At 48.4% G+C, this 17311-nt stretch overlaps 1 protein-coding gene across 1 annotated transcript in view; it reads left to right on the plus strand.

Moving 5' to 3' along the window:
* The first annotated feature begins 7880 nt into the window (after nucleotides 1-7880).
* agap3 (ArfGAP with GTPase domain, ankyrin repeat and PH domain 3) overlaps nucleotides 7881-17311 on the plus strand; it is a 67209-nt gene continuing 57778 nt past the window's right edge. The window contains 2 exon segments of the mRNA XM_034555612.1: nucleotides 7881-9607; nucleotides 15224-15282. Of these exon segments, the coding sequence (XP_034411503.1) occupies nucleotides 7996-9607; nucleotides 15224-15282 (1671 nt within the window). The 5' untranslated portion in view covers nucleotides 7881-7995.

Below are 17311 nucleotides of genomic sequence, written 5' to 3' on the forward strand. Positions count from 1 at the left end.
TTTCAGACTCGGCATGACATTATAACAAAAAGGCCTCGGGGGCCGGGGGCCCCTCGTTTCTCAAGAGGCAAATTGCAGGAAATACTAGTCGGGCACCATCACTCAGTGCCCCCCCCCCCCACACACACACACACACACGTCCAGTTTAATCACATTCGGCCCTTTTCTTATCCCCCGGTTCGCCTCGACCCACGTCTCACTGAGCTGAACCAACGAGAGGTTTCCTCCTCCTCCCCGACAGGGATCGTGTAACGATGTGACCGCCGCGTACCGACTTCGACAAATTGAGCCGTCGTGCAACTTCACCAATTAGGACGGAGATGTTTGCGGGCGGCCTCGACGCCGTCCGCGTTCCGCTCAAGACGGCGTCGAGAGGACGGGGGCCGACTGAGCTGGAACTGAGCCGCCGCGTCTGGCTGTCGGACGCGTTCTCCTCCGAGTGTGAATGATTTCGAAGTTATTCAATTTCACGCTGACGTCCTACTTTTTATGGCCCCTCGGTGAGATTTCAGGTCTAGACATTTGGGACAATTCGATGTATGCTTCCCTCGTCCCCGTAACTCTCAGGAACAAACGTCAGCCATCATACGGGGACGCCTGCTCGACTCCGTCCGGGCTTAATTGTTCGCTCACCTGTGGGAATAAATCTCACCTGGAAGCCATTGTTTTTTCTGCCCCGGGGTTCTGACTGTTTGAGGCAACAATTAATCCCACGTTTGAATACAGAGGAGCCGCGATGCGTCACAACCCCTCTCGGGCGCCGCTATCTGTATCTGCACAACTGATCAAATAACGTACAAATGGCGCCGCAGAGGAACACTGGATCTCTCTTTTTCTTTTGTTTTGATATTTTTGTAAAACCTGAGGTTCATGGGCACGATGGAAACCAATAAAGACTCCAGTGTTAGATGTTATTAGCGGGGGCGGGGGGGGGGGGGGGGGGGGTGTCGTCCCTCCCCCGTCGGCTTCATAACGAAGCTCCCCGGCTTATTGTCTCGGCACGCAGGAACAGAGAGAAAAGGCGTGGGAAATCACACGGGGGGGGGGGGGGGGTGCTCGCTATCCTCGGGCCCTCGAAAAGGAGGAGACCGAGCGGAAAGGTACAGTATAGCAAAGGCGCATTGGAAATCATGGAAGTGGGGGCACATTTTGTTCTTTTAATGGTTTTTTTAAAGTAACTTTTGAGTTGAAGGGCGACGTCGGTCTGGTCCATTCATTTGGTAACGGAGGAGGGATGGCCTTGGGATGGCCTTGAAGGTCAAGGCGGCCTCGTCGGGCAGATTACACGCCGCTGTGGCGAGGAGGCAAATTGGAGGGCGTCGATAATTTGCCTTTCAGTCGTCGTCCCCCCCCCCCCTCTCCCAGCACTTTCTTCCCCTTCGTATTCTGGATATGTCAACAGATTACCGCACATTATGGCGATCTTTAGCCATTGTGTCCAGTGAATTGATTCTTTTGAAGCGTTCTCTCATCCCCGATGATGGTCCCTCCTCCTGCGTCGCTGTGGTAATAAATGTAATAATGAACCAAAACCAGCAGCGATGCCGCTACTCCCACCGTGCAATACAGATTTACTGAATGCAATACCGCATCCGAAGCTATTGCATAAAAGAGAGAGTTTTTGAAAGAAAAAAAGATGACACCAGAAGCGAGCGGGGGTTTGCAAACTAGTGCGAGGAGGAGGAGGAGGAGGAGGAAGAGGAAGAGGACTGGGAGCCCACACACACACACACACACACACACACACACACGCCTGCCAGTAGGAAAACATTGCATCTCTTCTGCAGCTTCCTCCTACGCTCTCTCCCCCCCCCCACGAAAAACATTTCCACTGTTTTATTCACCTTTTTTTTCTTTTTCTTTTAAATGTCTTCATCTGAGCGAATAGTAACATATTGGCCTGCAAGAAGCATTTACAGGTGTGCGCACACACACACACACACACACACACGCACGCACACTTCATGTTTAGTATGTTCTGTCAGTGGAAATTAGCAGTGAGCATCAATGTTGCTTTTTACAGCTCCGGTTACGCAACGAATACACACTCTGTCACTGTCTCTCTCCCATTCAATCTTATACCTTCTATTTTCTCTCTCTCTCTCTCTCTCTCTCTCTCTCTCTCTCTCTCTCCCTCTCTCCCTCTCGAAACCTGAATTTCAGAGACAGAAGCGTCTGGAATCTTTTTTTTTTTTTTGTTCACAGCCTCCCACAGACGTCCTTCGAAACCTATCATTTCCTCTGCAGTGGAGCAATGGTGACGTATGCTCGTCGCCCCGGCGCAGCTGAATATTAAAAAGCTCTACGCCCACGCTCAATAGCAACCACTGCAAGCTTAATTATCATAAACTTTCCCTGCCGTCTCCGCGCATACGGCTCTCCTGACTTATTCATATTTGGCGATTTTATTAATTCGCCTGGCGGTGCAGAAAAAAAAGGGGGGGGGGGGTTGGAGCAGGTCTGGTAAATATCTTTATTTATTTATTGGTGAGTCGTTGTGTCATCTCTGGTGCTGTTAAATCACCTGGGAGATTCAAAAGCACGTTTTTTTTTTGCATATTTGCACTGTGTGTGTGTGTGTGTGTGTGTGTGTGTGTGTGTATTCAGATGTGTGTCGTCCATCACACTAAAACTGCAGTTTTGTTTGATAAGCAATTCATAATGTGCACATTTTGGAAATGAGTTCCGTTGCACCCGGCACTCACATCCATCCCTGTGTCTTCCCTCCCGACCACAAAGCAGACCCCTTTTTCAAGGGAAATCACAAGTTTTCGACTGATGCGTTTTTTTGGGGGGGCGGGGGGGGGGGGGGCGAGTCACATCGAGCGGTACATTTTTGTGCCCAAATGGTCACGCGCCCCCGGGAGGAAGTCCCTCGTGGCCGCCCACGCTTCTAATTAGCCGCCGTGATTTATTCTCCATCCTTTTTCTTTTCTTCTCAACGATGTCGTGACGGATCGTCGGATCTTCTCCACTGCGGCGGCTCGATCAGTCGGTTATGAAACTCCAACACAATGCAATTGTTATAACGATAGCAATATAACGTTTTCCATTATCGATTTATCTGTCAATTGTTTTACAGATGAATCATTTGGTCTATAACGGCAGTCCCAGAAAGGAAGCAGATTTATCGTCACAATAAATGAGGCATAGAGCCAAAGATTATTGTTCACTTTTTGCTTAGAAATGTGATTCATTGTTATACAACACGACTGTATCGGGAATGGGGAAGAGGTTTTTGGACACGCTACAGTGCTCATTGATAACCGCTCATAAGTTTACCAGCTGATTAGCAATGCAGCTCAATATTGCTGTTTCACTGTCGCTGAAAGAGAAATAATTAGGGAGGTAGGGACCTTAAATTCCATAAAAAATAATTAAAATGCGTCGCAGACCATACAAAAAAAAAAAAAAGAAGACTAATGGGGGCATTTATGGAGTCATGGACCAAGCTAATTCTTCTCATCTTGGTACGTTTGGTTAACGCCTTCTTTAAATGCTTTAATGAGCGCCACCCCCACATAGGAAGCATGGGCACCCGATCTTGCATAACATAATAATTCTGCATATTTAAAAAAAATTATTTAAACACAGAATTGCAGTTCTCAGGGAGCTCTGGTTTTAGTTAAAACGTATAATTTTGAGTAAAAGTAACATATAGACTGTTGGGTTATTCAGCCCCGAACCTTGTCTGGCAGAGTATTTAAAGAGAATTTATATTTTCTTCTTCTCTGTATGTACTTGAAGTCACAACATTATTCCGTCTTTTTGCCCAAAAGGAGCACGGCTAATTGCATTTTTATTTTATTTTATTCCGCTTGCAACCAGCTAGAATTTAAAGTCCAGACGATGGTATCGGGAGTCAGGACGCGGTCCAACCCCCGTGCGCGATGCCTTCGCGTGTTCACATTTGGCTATATTTTAAATCATGACATCAATACCTAGCGAAGAAGAAGAAGAAGAAGAAGAAGAAGAAGAAGAAGAAGAAGAAGAAGAAGAAGAAGAAGAAGAAGAAGAAGAAGAAGAAGAAGAAGAAGAAGAAGAAGAAGAAGAAGAAGAAGAAGAAGAAGAAGAAGAAGAAGAAGAAGGAAGAGAGAGAAGAAGAAGAGAGAAGAAGAAGAAGAAGAAGAAGGAAGAAGAAGAAGGAAGAAGAAGAAGAGTTCTCATTAAATCTTGTGAGTCACTCTTTGACACCGAGCCGTCACCCAACACCTCCGAATGAAGCGGATGACACGTGTGTTTGTGCCGGAGGCTCGTCAGGTGTCGTGCTGTGTGTGTGTGTGAATGAGGTCAGCAACACCTTTTACTGACTATAAAAAAAGAGAAGCGATGAGGCAGCGTAGGACTACAACCACCTACCAGCCTTATGCTGATCATCCCGAGTCAGGTCGCCACCTACCGCCGAGTGTTTAGCCTGCGAGACGAAGCGGAGCGTCTTTCTCGAAAGAGGGTACAATATGTGCACAACCGTCTTTCCTCGCGCTGACTCATGTTCCCGAGGATGACGAAGGTGTGTGTGTGTGGGGGGGGGGGGGTAGTAAGCTTTGCTCGTGGCTCGTCTGCATCGCTATCAATATGGCAGACGTCTGCGAGCCCGTCTGCCGCGGCGTCTGTTTTTTCTTAGCGCAGTCTGCCCTCCTCCTCGCTTCCTGCCGACAGGTGTTCAGAAGGTGTCACAGGTGCCCCTCCTGGAAATGGCTTGAGCCCTGGAGGTCATTGATGTTACTGGGGTGGGGGGGGGGGGGCTCTTACCAATTCAGCCACTCGCGATCACCCGAGTGAGGTCGACTAATCTCAAAGGTTAAAGTTTGAAATCTTAATTTTTTCGAGGGATGCACCAATCAGACTTTTTCAGTCCAGGTAGCAATTTCTAGGCTTTGGGCATCACGTCCGATACGGAGTACCGATCACTCCTAACTAGATGTTAACCCAAAAAATACACAGATAAATATGGAATTAATTGTTTGTTTTTTATGCAGAAACCTTCAAAATGAACAGGAATGACATTTTAGGTTCCCTCGAATCTTCTCGTAGGAATGTTCCGTTTTCTGAAAACATCATGAAATGCAAATCTTCATATCGGTATGCAGCTCCTTAGCGATGTGATTATCTCTTCTACTGATTGATTAACGTTACATTAAGAAGAGGAGGTAATGAAAACAACCAGGATACCCGTTCTGAATCAAATGTTCGTGTTATTTCCCATTAGATATATATATAATATAGGTTTTCTGATTTACTTTAGATAAACATTTGTATCGTATTTGTAAAAGGCCAGAAAATATAAAGGGCCTTTTGAGATATTCACCAAAATCCACCTTTTGCATCTTTCTCTTTATGACATTTCGTCCTCATACGGAAGTAATAAAGGACAAAGTCATGTTGTCAAACGCGCTCAGACGAATGGCCGACGCAACGCGGTGCGACATCTGCTCACAGCGAGGCCGATGTGTACACGCTGATGCGGAGCCGGAGGGTAATTCAGGAACCTCCAAAACACTGGAGAGAAAAAGAAGGGGAAAAAAAGCCTCCCAGCTGCCATCGAGATACAGTTTCAAGAGGGGAGAAGCATTTAGCTGCGGCGACACACAAGAGAAGCTCTGTTACTCTCGTCAGCGCACCGACGTCTCATGATTTACCACAGCACGGGGTGTCTCCTCTGGACCTGGAGACAACGGGGCGGCGGGTTAACTTTGAATCCTATTCGGTGGTTCATCGCGTAGGAGCTCGTTCGCCAACACCTGCATTGAGAAATCACCAAAAAAAAACGGGCTCCGAGGGAACCGATCCAATGACACGCGGGCCTCTCTCCGGTGTGCCGGTCGACCAACGTGAGATGCAACTGACAAAGGATTTTATTTTTTTTTTTTAAAAAGCCACAATGGAGCTGAGAATTGAGCCGCGAGAAGATTTTCACAGCACGGGCTGATAAAAGTGGAAAAAGGAAGAGAATTTTAAAGGATGACCGACACTTGTAACCCTCGCAGGATATTTCTGGTTTTCATTTTGAGTCACAAAGGAGTTCCTTTTTGAGGGGAAAAACGATGCTGCCGTGCTTCGGGAGACGAACTCGACACCACGAGAGCCGGTGGAGCGAAAAGGACTGTTTGCTAGTCGATGAGCGCCACATCATTCTGAACCCCTGCTTCAAAGACTCAGGTAAACGGCTTAACGCGGGACCGCACTCACTGGTGCTATACTTAATGCGCTCTTATCGGGAAGCATCGTCATTAGTGTGTGTGTGTGTGTGTGTCTGATAAGAACACAAAAGGGGAAAGAAATGCACCAAGAAAACAGCTCAAATATCTGGTGTGAGGTGGCGAAGGGCCTTGATCCAGATGAGCTTAAAGTAACGTCTCTTTTTGATCAATGTTCCAGCCATTCAAGGGCTTTTTTCTTTTTTTTTTGGGTGACGCTTGGACTGCAGCTACCGGCTTTATAGTCGCACTGGATCTCCCACAGTGACGCAGTCGCGATCTCCCACAGTGACGCACTCTTTAGAGTTGGCCGTCATGTGCTCCCTCACGAGAGCAATATATGCTAAATGATCACGCGCCTGTGTTTCTATTTAATATGGGCGACGCTGTAGTGAGAGGTTTGGATAAAAAGAATATCCAATTTTTAAAGAGCGGCCGTTCTGGAAATTGTCGAGGCCCAATGTTCAAACTACGTTAATATCAATGTAACCTCATGCCCTTTGTAGTTTCCTGTGTCCTACCCTCTTCTCCTTGTGACCACAAAGGGGCAGTGTTCCAGCCCAAAGCACACTGTCACCAGAGGGCTGCAGGTAGAATCTGGCTCCATTCACTTTTTTATACCGTCCCCGTCCCGTCCCCCCCCTCTGTATTTCACGGCCCCCGTTCCAGTTCACCAAAGGACCAGTGGGGAAAACCGGGACCAGGAAACGTAAAGGCTGTTTGGACCATCACACTCGAGCCTCTCCCACTGTGTGTGTGGGCTGTGTAGTGGGAGCCACTGGGAGCGTGGTGTGGATACTTCATGCTCCTAACACAGGTCCTGTAGTGAGGTTTCGTATTGCGTAACCCCCCCCCCACCCCAAACTGTGTCCAAGTAGTGTAGCTCTACGCGACCCCTTTTAAATGTAGCGCAGCGTGGTGGTCTCTAAAATGTGGATAAACCAGAGCTCTACTCTCTCTCCTTCCCCTCGTTCGTGTTCTCAGACGACACACAGTGGCCGGCGGTCTTCGTTGACACAGTCAGTCTTCTCTCATATCTCGTGTTGACTTTTTGCCTGCCTGTGTCTCACTCTGGGAGGGGGGGGCAACGGGCAGCTGTGGAGAGAATCAGGAGGGCGTGTTTCTAAAGCCTGTTGGGATCCATTCCTTGTTTTCCATGTGTTCCCGGAGGGTTGGAAGGCAGCTGAAAGTTCAAACAGAGACACACTCCCTCATGCTCTGCATGGCAAGAGCTTAAAGGGGGGGGGGGGGGGGGGGGTTCTCTGCACCGTCAACAACGGAGGGGAATCGCTCCCAGTTCGTCACTCGGCACAGAGGAAGGAAGAGGTGATTCATCAAGTTGTTCAACTTTTGCAACTATCATAGATTTTGATTTTTTATGGCAAAACAAGCGGTGGATAACCCGCTTTTTTCTTTTGTTCTGTGCAAGACAAGTAGAACAGAGTGTGTGTGTGTGTGTGTGTGTGTGTGTGTGTGTGTGTGTGTGTGTGTGTGTGGAAGGAGAGAGAGTGAGAGAGCGGCCACCATCTGAATGCCCGAGTGAGGAAAGGAGCCAGAGGATGCAGGTGGCAGCGAGGCTTTTGCTCTTAACTTTTTGAAGTTTTTTTTTTTTTTTTTTTTTTTTTTTCCTTCCTCCGTGTCAAAGGTGAGGGATTATGCCTGGCGTAGGAATTTGGTGTTCAAACGAAAGGACTCCGTGAGCCTGAATATCAGCCACTCGGAATGTGAGCGGCCGGGGCTAGTGCGACACGGCTGGCGGACGAGGATGCACGAGTCGAATCGGTCGGAGTGAAGTGCCATGCTCTTCCTTAGCAGTGGCACCGTGGATGTGACCCCCCCGAGGAGTACAGCCGTTGGCCCGCAGGGGAAAACCGTTTACCACATCTCCGTCATCCTGAAGGAAACGCAGGACGATGCGCCGGTGTCGGAGCTGGGAATGGGGAAGGTTGCCCACCTGGTTGAGAATTGCCAGCCAGGAGGAGAGATAATCAGCATAGTGCCAATGGAGTACAGCCCCAGGCTGGGCAGGGCACGGCACGAGCTTGACAGGTGGCCCTCCCTGAGCTCCACAGGTAGAGCCGGGAGGCAAAGAGAGGAGGTAGTCGTGGAGGAGAATGAGGAGGAGCTGGAGGAGGTGGAGGGAAAAATGAAGACGGACAGGTTTTCGAAACAGCCTCGCAGGTACTCGGGTAACTCTTCGCAGAAAGACGTGGCAGAGTCGGCCGGCCAGACGGACAACCTGCAGGAGCGACGCATTCGGAGCTCGACGCCACTTACTGTCACCAGTCACGCCGCGGGGGGGCTCGTCCTGGGGGGACATGGCACCGCCGTTGCAGGACACAGCTCGCTGCCCCGGGCCGTGTTGCGAAGGTCGCGACAGGACGAAGCGCCGGCGGGCAGGAGACCGGTGAGCATGTATGGCGACTCGGTCAAGCAGCAAAGAGATTGTCAACTCGAGCTAGAAAGGCGTCTGCGGAGGCCCAGGAGTGTGTGCACGCTGGCGGGCCCCGGCGCAGTCCTGCCGGAGACCCGGAGCCAGCAGCCCTTCAACAGGGCCGGCGTAGTCGAAAGCAACCAGCAGAACCGGAGCAGGAAGGCTGAGTTGAGGGCCGTGGATGGCCTCAACGCCGTTGTCGCCCAGCGGCCTTCGGCCACCGCGGAGGTGATCCCCAGGGTCCGCCAGAGGAGCTGGATGCCCAGGCCCCTCAGCATGACGGTCCTGGAGCTACGAAAGAGGGGCTCTGATGACGAGCTGGACAGCCAGAAGAGCGGCAGCCACACAGGCATCGACGCGGGGGGCTTCCTCAAAGGGGGCTTCCGCTGGAGGCTTTTTGGCAAAGCGTCTCCGGACAAGAGCAAAGAGAGCGACGGCGACAAGGATGCAAGATGTTCTCCCAAATCCAGTAGAACCGAAGCTCCAAAAAGTACACTGGGCTCTTTGAGAAGGAGCCTCAGCCTGCGAATCAGGAGGACTCGGCCCCGGGACAAAGCTACTTTTGGACCCGACAGGGAATTAAAGGAGAGCTCTCGGACTAAAAGTTCGGCCGATGAGGCCACGGTGGCCCCGCGGCCTTTCTCGTACCTCACGGGAAGAACGCTTCCGGCGTCCGGTGAGCAGATTGGGGACGGGGGCGTGCAGCACATTCATTACCACAGCAGGGGAAAGGTCAAGGTGATGGAGGTACCCCTCTGTCCAACGAAACTGTCCTGCAAACCAGTTAAAGAAGAACCGAGCCTATGGCAGCTCATAGCCAACCGCTTCAGGAGGAAAGAGCAGCCGTGCGGTGGCAAATGTGAAACCCAGCAGCCCCGGAACAAAGAAATGGGTCAATATCCCCTGGGAGGGAATCATAAGTCACCGCCGGTCTCCATAGAGACTCCGGCAGGCATTGACTCCCACAAAGGTCAAGGTAAGACCTGCGAGATTGCCCCCTGAATTTATTTCTCAACTCTGTTCTCGTGTTTTTTCAGCCCCTCCTCCACTGCACAGAAAGTTACAGCTCTTCTTTCTTTTTCTCTTCTTTCTTTTTCTCTCCTTTTTTTTTTTTTTCTGGACAGAGAAAATGAAAAACACATGGGGAATTGTGAGTTTGGATGGCATTCAAAAAAACGTCTGGTTCCAGAGAGAGTCCTTTTTTTCGTGGGGTACTTTTATTTCTCCAGTTTTTTTGGTGTTTTTTTGGTGTGTGTGTGCGTGCGTGTGTGTGTGTGTGTGTGTGTGTGTGCGTGTGTGTGTGTGTGTCAGCACTTAGCAACTAATTTGCTTTGCGTAATTTTTTTGAAGTTCAGTAAATGAGTAGGGAAGTCAAAACACCCGTGACTGATGAGAACACAGCGTAATGGCGTGTTTTCTATTGTGGTGTAGCACAGCCCCAGTTCTGTCTCTGCGTCACACACACACACACACACACACACACACACACACACACACACACACAGGACATAACGCCGCTGCCTCCTGGCCTCACAGAGATGCGGATTAAAACGGTAGCATTGAAGCAGTTAGTGGCCGTAATGGGGATTTGTTTTGGCGGCCTAGCGGGGCTAAATTAAGAGGGCTTTACAGGCTATGATGACGGGTCGAGGGGTGGGTGGGTGGTGGTGGGGGGGGGGGGAAGGGCACACGACTTCACACTGTGTTAAAGGACAACTGTGAAAGCGGTGTGCGTTGGTCCGGTTGCCTGGAAGATCAGGCCGAGGGGGGGTGCAAACACTTGCAACCGCCTGCATTAATGGCTGCGATTTGCGACGTTTTGTGGGTCGAGATCCACCTTCACACCTTCATGGCGAAGACCTGATTAGTCGTACCGTGACAAGTTAATGACTTTGAAATGCCAGCTCGCACATACACATGTTTTTATACTCATTGAGCCGACCTTTTGAACCAGCAACGCTATATATTTGAATTCTCACGCTAGCGTAGCGCTCGTAACGGGGTCCCCGAGGTCAACCTTGTTGATCTCCGCAGTGTATTTGTATCCTCGCGTGTCGCGTTACCAAGGATACCTGTTCAAGCGGTATTTGTCCATTTTTTTCTTTCTTCTCCACAGCGGAGTCAAGTCAGGCATCAGGAATGTAGGTGTGCCGAGCAGACGGAGTGGAGTGAGGTGTTCTGGGCGGGCCTCGCCGCCTGTCGCTACCTGCCTCTGTGTTTGCTCCTCAATTAAATCCAGAAAAGCTCGAAGCCCAGCACTCACAAAGCTAAACACACACACGCACGCGCACACACATGCACGCTCACTCTTGAGTGCTTCCCGATGATAACTTGTAAATCTTGTGAGGTTTTTCCGTGCGGGAGGGGATTCGGGGTGATGGGTGGTTTGAGGTGTGCCCCCTCCTGTGGCCCGAACAAAGCCACTCTGTCGAGCCCGTGGAGGCACGAGTGATCGGTGAACCGTGGGGCTGGGATGGGGGGGCTCTCGCTCTGGGGGTCTTTGGGTTGGAGGAGGGGCGGCTGGCAATGCGGCGTAGGTGGTCAGCAATGCAACGCACACTTGTTGAAATGCTGAGAATGCCGCTGTAGATGGAACTTTGTAATACGTCCCTGCAGAAAAAAAATGCTCACTGATACGCTCCATTTGTCCTTTCTTTTGAACCCGACATGACATTCATTAATGAGGACGGAATCCCCTTTACCTGCTCGTCTCGTACGCTTCCTGCGAATTCCTGGCCACAATAGTTACCTGGTGACTTTGCAGTTGGAATTCGTCTTGACTGCTTCAAAATCTGCATGTGGAACATGTATTTTTTTTATAGATGCATCTTCTCATAACAGCAGGGGTAGGGGATTAGGTTTGAGACAAATAGACACTTTCTATGATGCCCCCCCCCCTCACCTGCTGCAGGAGAAATATGGAGAATGCAAGATATTGGGGGGGAAAAAAGCACGAGCGTAGGGAAATCTGTTAATAACTGAAGACGGCTCGTGTTTGAGCATCTGCCTAGAGGTTGGTACTTGGGGAGCAACACAACAGGAAGTGGATGCAGGACCGTTTCGTCGAGAAGGGGGGTGGGGGGAGTTGGTCGAGGGGGGGAGAATGTCGGTCGGGGGGCCACGCGGTCGACGTACGAAGCGAAGTAGAAAAAAAAAGTAATTGCTAGCTCAACTCTCGCTCTGTAATTTATGATGGTGGGAAAAAGCGCGGTCGGAAAGTCAAGAGTGGAAGTTTTGAACCTCCAAGGTCGTCCTCCTTATTCCAAAAGAACACTTCGGATTCACTGCACGTACGCGTGCACGTACACACACACACACACACACACACACTGCATGTGGGTTTTTCTTCTCTCATGGCAGCGAATAAGTCTGTTGTGTGTGTTGGAGGGGGGGCGGGGGGGCATTGTGCTTCGCCACACTCGGACAGAATGGTAATTTTGTATCTGAGTAGACAAGAGCAGTGAAGTGAGGAAAAAAAACAAACAAGCCGGCAACGCAGAGACAAAGACACCGGTGTCCTCTGGAGGCATCGCAAATGCCGGGGCTCTCTTGTTTCCATAGGCATTCTGGGTAATGTAGGGGCGCTCGTGTTTTAATACTGACGTAACGCCAGCACATGGATTCCATTAAGAGTTGTTTTTTTTTTTTCTCTTCCTGCATGGGACCAAACTGGTTGTACTGTATCCTGCTCTTTGGATGGAAACAGTTGGGCTTCGCCTCCTGCGTTACAGTTTGTATAGGGTGTGTTTCCGCCAGAGGGAATGTACCTGATTATTTCTTCAAAAGGGGGATAATGCACAAGTGTCGGGGTCCTGTCCAATTTCGCTGTGAAAGCTCCTAATTTCCTCCCTCCTTTCTTCTCCTTATGTGCTTTTACCTCTGAAAGCGTAAAGTGTTGTTGTCCCGATCGATAATGAGGGAGTGAGCCGGAAGCCCTTTTTTGATGGCACTTCATTTCCCCGCACGGTTGTCAATGGATCGGCCTTTTTTATTCTTTGAATGTGTCCCTCAGTGAACGTTTTAATATGTGAAGACACGTGTGAACCCGGAGGCCTTTTTTCTGTTGGTTTCCTCCTTCGTGTCTTGTTTATTTCTCTATTGATTTATTTGTCAGTGTTGCCTTTCATCAGTGCTAAAGACTGTAACTTTTGCATGTAAAATTGCAAGTTTATCAACCACCAACCCAATTACGTGATATAAATAAATAAATAAATAAATAAATAAATAATAAACATCATAGTCAGTACAGGGAATGCATCTGGAAACAATAGGGCCATACAGAAGGAAAAAGACAACGCATGAAAATTAGGCTGCAACCGTATCCGATGTCGTCTGAGAGCTGAAACTGAATCCGACGGGTGTCTTCGCTCGTGTTCGGACGTGTTGAACACACACGCACACACACACACACACACACACACACAGGCCCTTGTTGAACTATTCCACAACAAGTGAGCAGCGTGACGCTCTTTGCAAGCGGATCTCAGAAACAAGTAAACATGAGCGTTGGGGGGTGGGGGGGGGGGGGTGTTGGTTTTAGCCTAAATGTAGCGGGTAAAAGGAATTGTTGGCTCAGGTCGGCCCGGCTATGAGTCACGCGGGCTTTTAGGGTACCATTTTTGGAGAGGAACTACAAAACGTCTCGTTTATGCCGTTGTTCTTTTTATCTGTCGCGTCCTTTAATGTTGTGCTTCAGGTGTGTGTGTGCTTCACCTGGTATCACACACCCTGTTGTCTGGAGACAGGGAGTCTACTCCCCCCGTTATTGGAGATGGTATCTTCTTCATCTTGGGGGGGGGAGGAGGATGGTGAGAAAGCCTTGATCCAAAACAGGAAGGTGGTCTTTGTTCTAATAGTTGTTATGACACATAGTTGTGTACTCCATCTCTGTGGGAAGCAAGTGGGTTTTTTTAGCTCTGGTGGCTTCGTGTTGTTCTTCACGTGTTCTGCTTGCATTCTTCACGTGTTCTGCTCGCGTTCTTCACGTGTTCTGCTCGCGTTCTTCACGTGTTCTGCTTGCATTCTTCACGTGTTCTGCTCGCGTTCTTCACGTGTTCTGCTCGCGTTCTTCACGTGTTCTTCACGTGTTCTGCTCGCGTTCTTCACGTGTTCTGCTCGCGTTCTTCAAGTGTTCTGCTCGCGTTCTTCACGTGTTCTTCACGTGTTCTACTTGAGGTTCTTCACGTGTTCTGCTTGTGTTCTTCACGTGTTCTGCTCGTGTTCTGCTCGCGTTCTTCACGTGTTCTGCTCGTGTTCTGCTTGTGTTCTGCACGTGTTCTTCACGTGTTCTGCTCGCGTTCTTCACGTGTTCTTCACGCGTTCTGCTTGTGTTCTTCACGTGTTCTGCTCGTGTTCTGCTCGTGTTCTGCTTGTGTTCTTCACGTGTTCTGCTCGTGTTCTGCTTGTGTTCTTCACGTGTTCTGCACGTGTTCTTCACATGTTCTGCACGTGTTCTTCACGTGTTCTGCTCGCGTTCTTCACGTGTTCTTCACGTGTTCTGCTCGCGTTCTTTACGTGTTCTGCTCGCGTTCTTCACGTGTTCTGCTCGTGTTCTTCACGTTTTCTTCTGGTGTTCTGCTCGTGTTCTGCTCGTGTTCTTCAAGTGTTCTGCTCGCGTTCTTCACGTGTTCTTCACGTGTTCTACTTGAGGTTCTTCACGTGTTCTGCTTGTGTTCTTCACGTGTTCTTCACGTGTTCTGCTCGTGTTCTGCTTGTGTTCTTCACGTGTTCTGCTCGCGTTCTTCACGTGTTCGTCACGTGTTCTGCTCGCGTTCTTCACGTGTTCTGCTCGTGTTCAGTTCTTCAGTCCCAAAGTCTCCAAAAATGTCACCGGAAGACGAAAAACGAGTCGACTCGAGCCTGATGACGGCACGTCTTTCGAAACGCATTAAGCCAAGTCCTCCTCGGCGATTGGTTGCCCCGTGTTGACCCCTTTTTAAAAAAAATGTTTTTTATTGAAATGCAGTAGATTGCACGCGCTGCGTCACGAGCGTTTCACAATATTCCCTCTCGGCAGATTATACGCCGTAAATACATTTAAAAAAAACACGATATGAGCAAATTAGTCACGGAGGAAGAGAAACTTACTTGAATGACTTATCTTCAATATACTAAAATTGCTAAAGGTTGAAAGTTTGCCCCGTTCGAAAGGCTAAATCTTTTATCTAACCGCTTGACACCCCCCCTCCTCCCCCCCCCCGTTAACGTCAGTGATCCTCAGTGATCCCGCCGGTTAACTGTGGAGCTTTTTTTTTTTTCTGTGTGCAGGAAATAAAAGATGATGGGGAAAATAAATAAGCTGGAACATTCATTTGAAACAAAGCTTCATCAAAGTAGTCCTAAAGACCGCGGGTGGGATTATTCATATCTATACGACAGCTGAAACCATCATAAAATTTTTTTTTAAAAAAACCTGTGTTGCACGCACACGACAGACAGGCTGTAAACTGTAAAGTACTTTACCATCGTTTGAAGGGAACCGCTGTTAATGCCACATTATCTGCAGCTGAGGTCAAACGGGGTCAACCGGATGGTTTCACCTTTCAATGCTTCCTGACTTAATGTCTTTTTTTTTTCCCCGTGTCTTTTTTAGACTCTTTCGTCAACAGCCAGGAATGGACATTGAGTCGGTCAGTGCCGGAGCTGAAAGTGGTGAGTAACTTTTAAAAAAAAAATATATATATATATTTCTACAGTAACTTTTATATATGTCTAACAGATTCGCCCTCCGGTGGTTTCATGATACAGATGATCGTCTATAAATGTCAATGTTCATGCCTTTTTTAATGTATTACCGGTTTATCAATTTAACACGAGGCTGGAACAGTTGAGAAATTGGCTGGATTTATTTTATTTTTTTCTCCTGGCACTATTTTTTTTTTTTAATGAGATGCGTTGGCATGGAGACGCAGGGTGTCTTGCAGCAGGACGCGAAATGAGTGACAGTTTTGGGCTACACTGGTGACACATCCTGGGGTCTGATCCCACCCGCCAGTGAAGCGCACGCACACACACACACACACACACACACACACACACACACACACACACACACACACACACACACACACACACATACACACACACACACACAGCTAACTGCCAAATGAACAACTAAACATCCTCACTTGATTTAGTGCTTTCCCCTTCATGAAGACTAGCAGCCTTTAGAAAAACCCTGCACTCCCACCATTCTGACAGTTGATGTAATATTTCCGTGTTCGGGGGATTCATTGTTTGAAAGAGAAAACTTCAATAGAATTAAAAAAAGGGGGGGCTCAAAGACAAACCGGCTTTTGTTTTTGGCCTTCAAAACACACTTCAAATGCGCCCCCCGTTTCTTTAATGTTGCTCAGGTGTTAATCAGGAGCTTCAACGCCACGTTTTCTCATTAAACGGACGAGAAAAACACTGAATGAAGCCGTCGTTTATTTTTTTATTTTTTAAACTCTCGCTGCTCGGCGACGAAGGTCGTAAGGACTCCGTTTCTTCTTTTGGGTGCCATGGTAACAAAGACAGGAAGTGGAGGTCAAAACATTTTCTTTAGTTGAAATGATGATAAAACATCTGCCTCACCCCCCCCCCGGTGTTGTAGCTTTTGAGACGGCAACTAAACGTATTTTTTTTATATATATATATATATTGCCATCTTTTGATCATTACATTCTCACCCTTTAAAATATTCCCAGATCAAACCCGACCATCTACAAAGAAGAGTAAGAGTGTTTTAATAGTGCTGAAACAGCTGTGGGACTTTCCTTCTTTTTAAAGGCTGTGTATCAGCAGGTCACAAAGCCAACCCGTTAAAAACAGCAGGAACGCTGGTCCGGCGGTGCGTTCAAAGTCGATTTTGTTGTTGACTCATCGCTTTTCGACCGCAACACGGCCGACAGCTTTCGCTAACTTAAAGCTTATTCATAGTTTATTCTGCCGATGGTACCACATGGTATATTTATACTTCAATTATAGGAGAGGGACGGCCGGGAAAGGCATTTTATAAAAAACGATCTTTTCTCACGGGCCCTCAAACACATCCCTATAATTAGAACCATACCTGACTCTAACACCCACTAATGATCCAAAGGAGAAGAGGGCGATGGTGGGTAGAGGAGGTGGAGGAGGAGGAGAAGGAGGAGGAGGAGGAGGAGGAGGAGGAGGAGCAGATGAGGCATGTTGCGGCCTTTGTTCTTCCCAGACATGCTGGCATCGTCAGCCCACCCTCCGCCACGCATCACCCTGAAGGCGTTGTAGCTCGGGTCTGGTCTAGACACCGGGGACAGGAAGTAGGGGAAGGATTGCAACCATAATGTCTCATCCTCTTACAGGTTCTGGTTCCTTGAACCAATCGGGCTTTCTATTGACTTTTTCTAAACATATAAGCCTTATAAACATGTTTTACACCAGCATGGAATTAAAATCTACTTTTAGAGAAGCGATCATAGCCCAACCAATACGACACTTTTGAGGCAGATATATAACATATATATACGTCAATATAAATATATACGGGCGATATTTAGGTTTTACACTGATATCGTGATACAAGACGAGATGCCACCTTGGATATGTGTTATAGTAACGATAACATCTGTTCTTGGTTTTAAAGCTTATGTAGTAAACGTGCAGAATTTTACAAGACTGTTTTTTGTATTATTTATTCTTTATCCACTTGGTCATTATC

Source organism: Cyclopterus lumpus, chromosome 17, assembly GCF_009769545.1.
Source record: "Cyclopterus lumpus isolate fCycLum1 chromosome 17, fCycLum1.pri, whole genome shotgun sequence".
Taxonomy (NCBI): domain Eukaryota; kingdom Metazoa; phylum Chordata; class Actinopteri; order Perciformes; family Cyclopteridae; genus Cyclopterus; species Cyclopterus lumpus.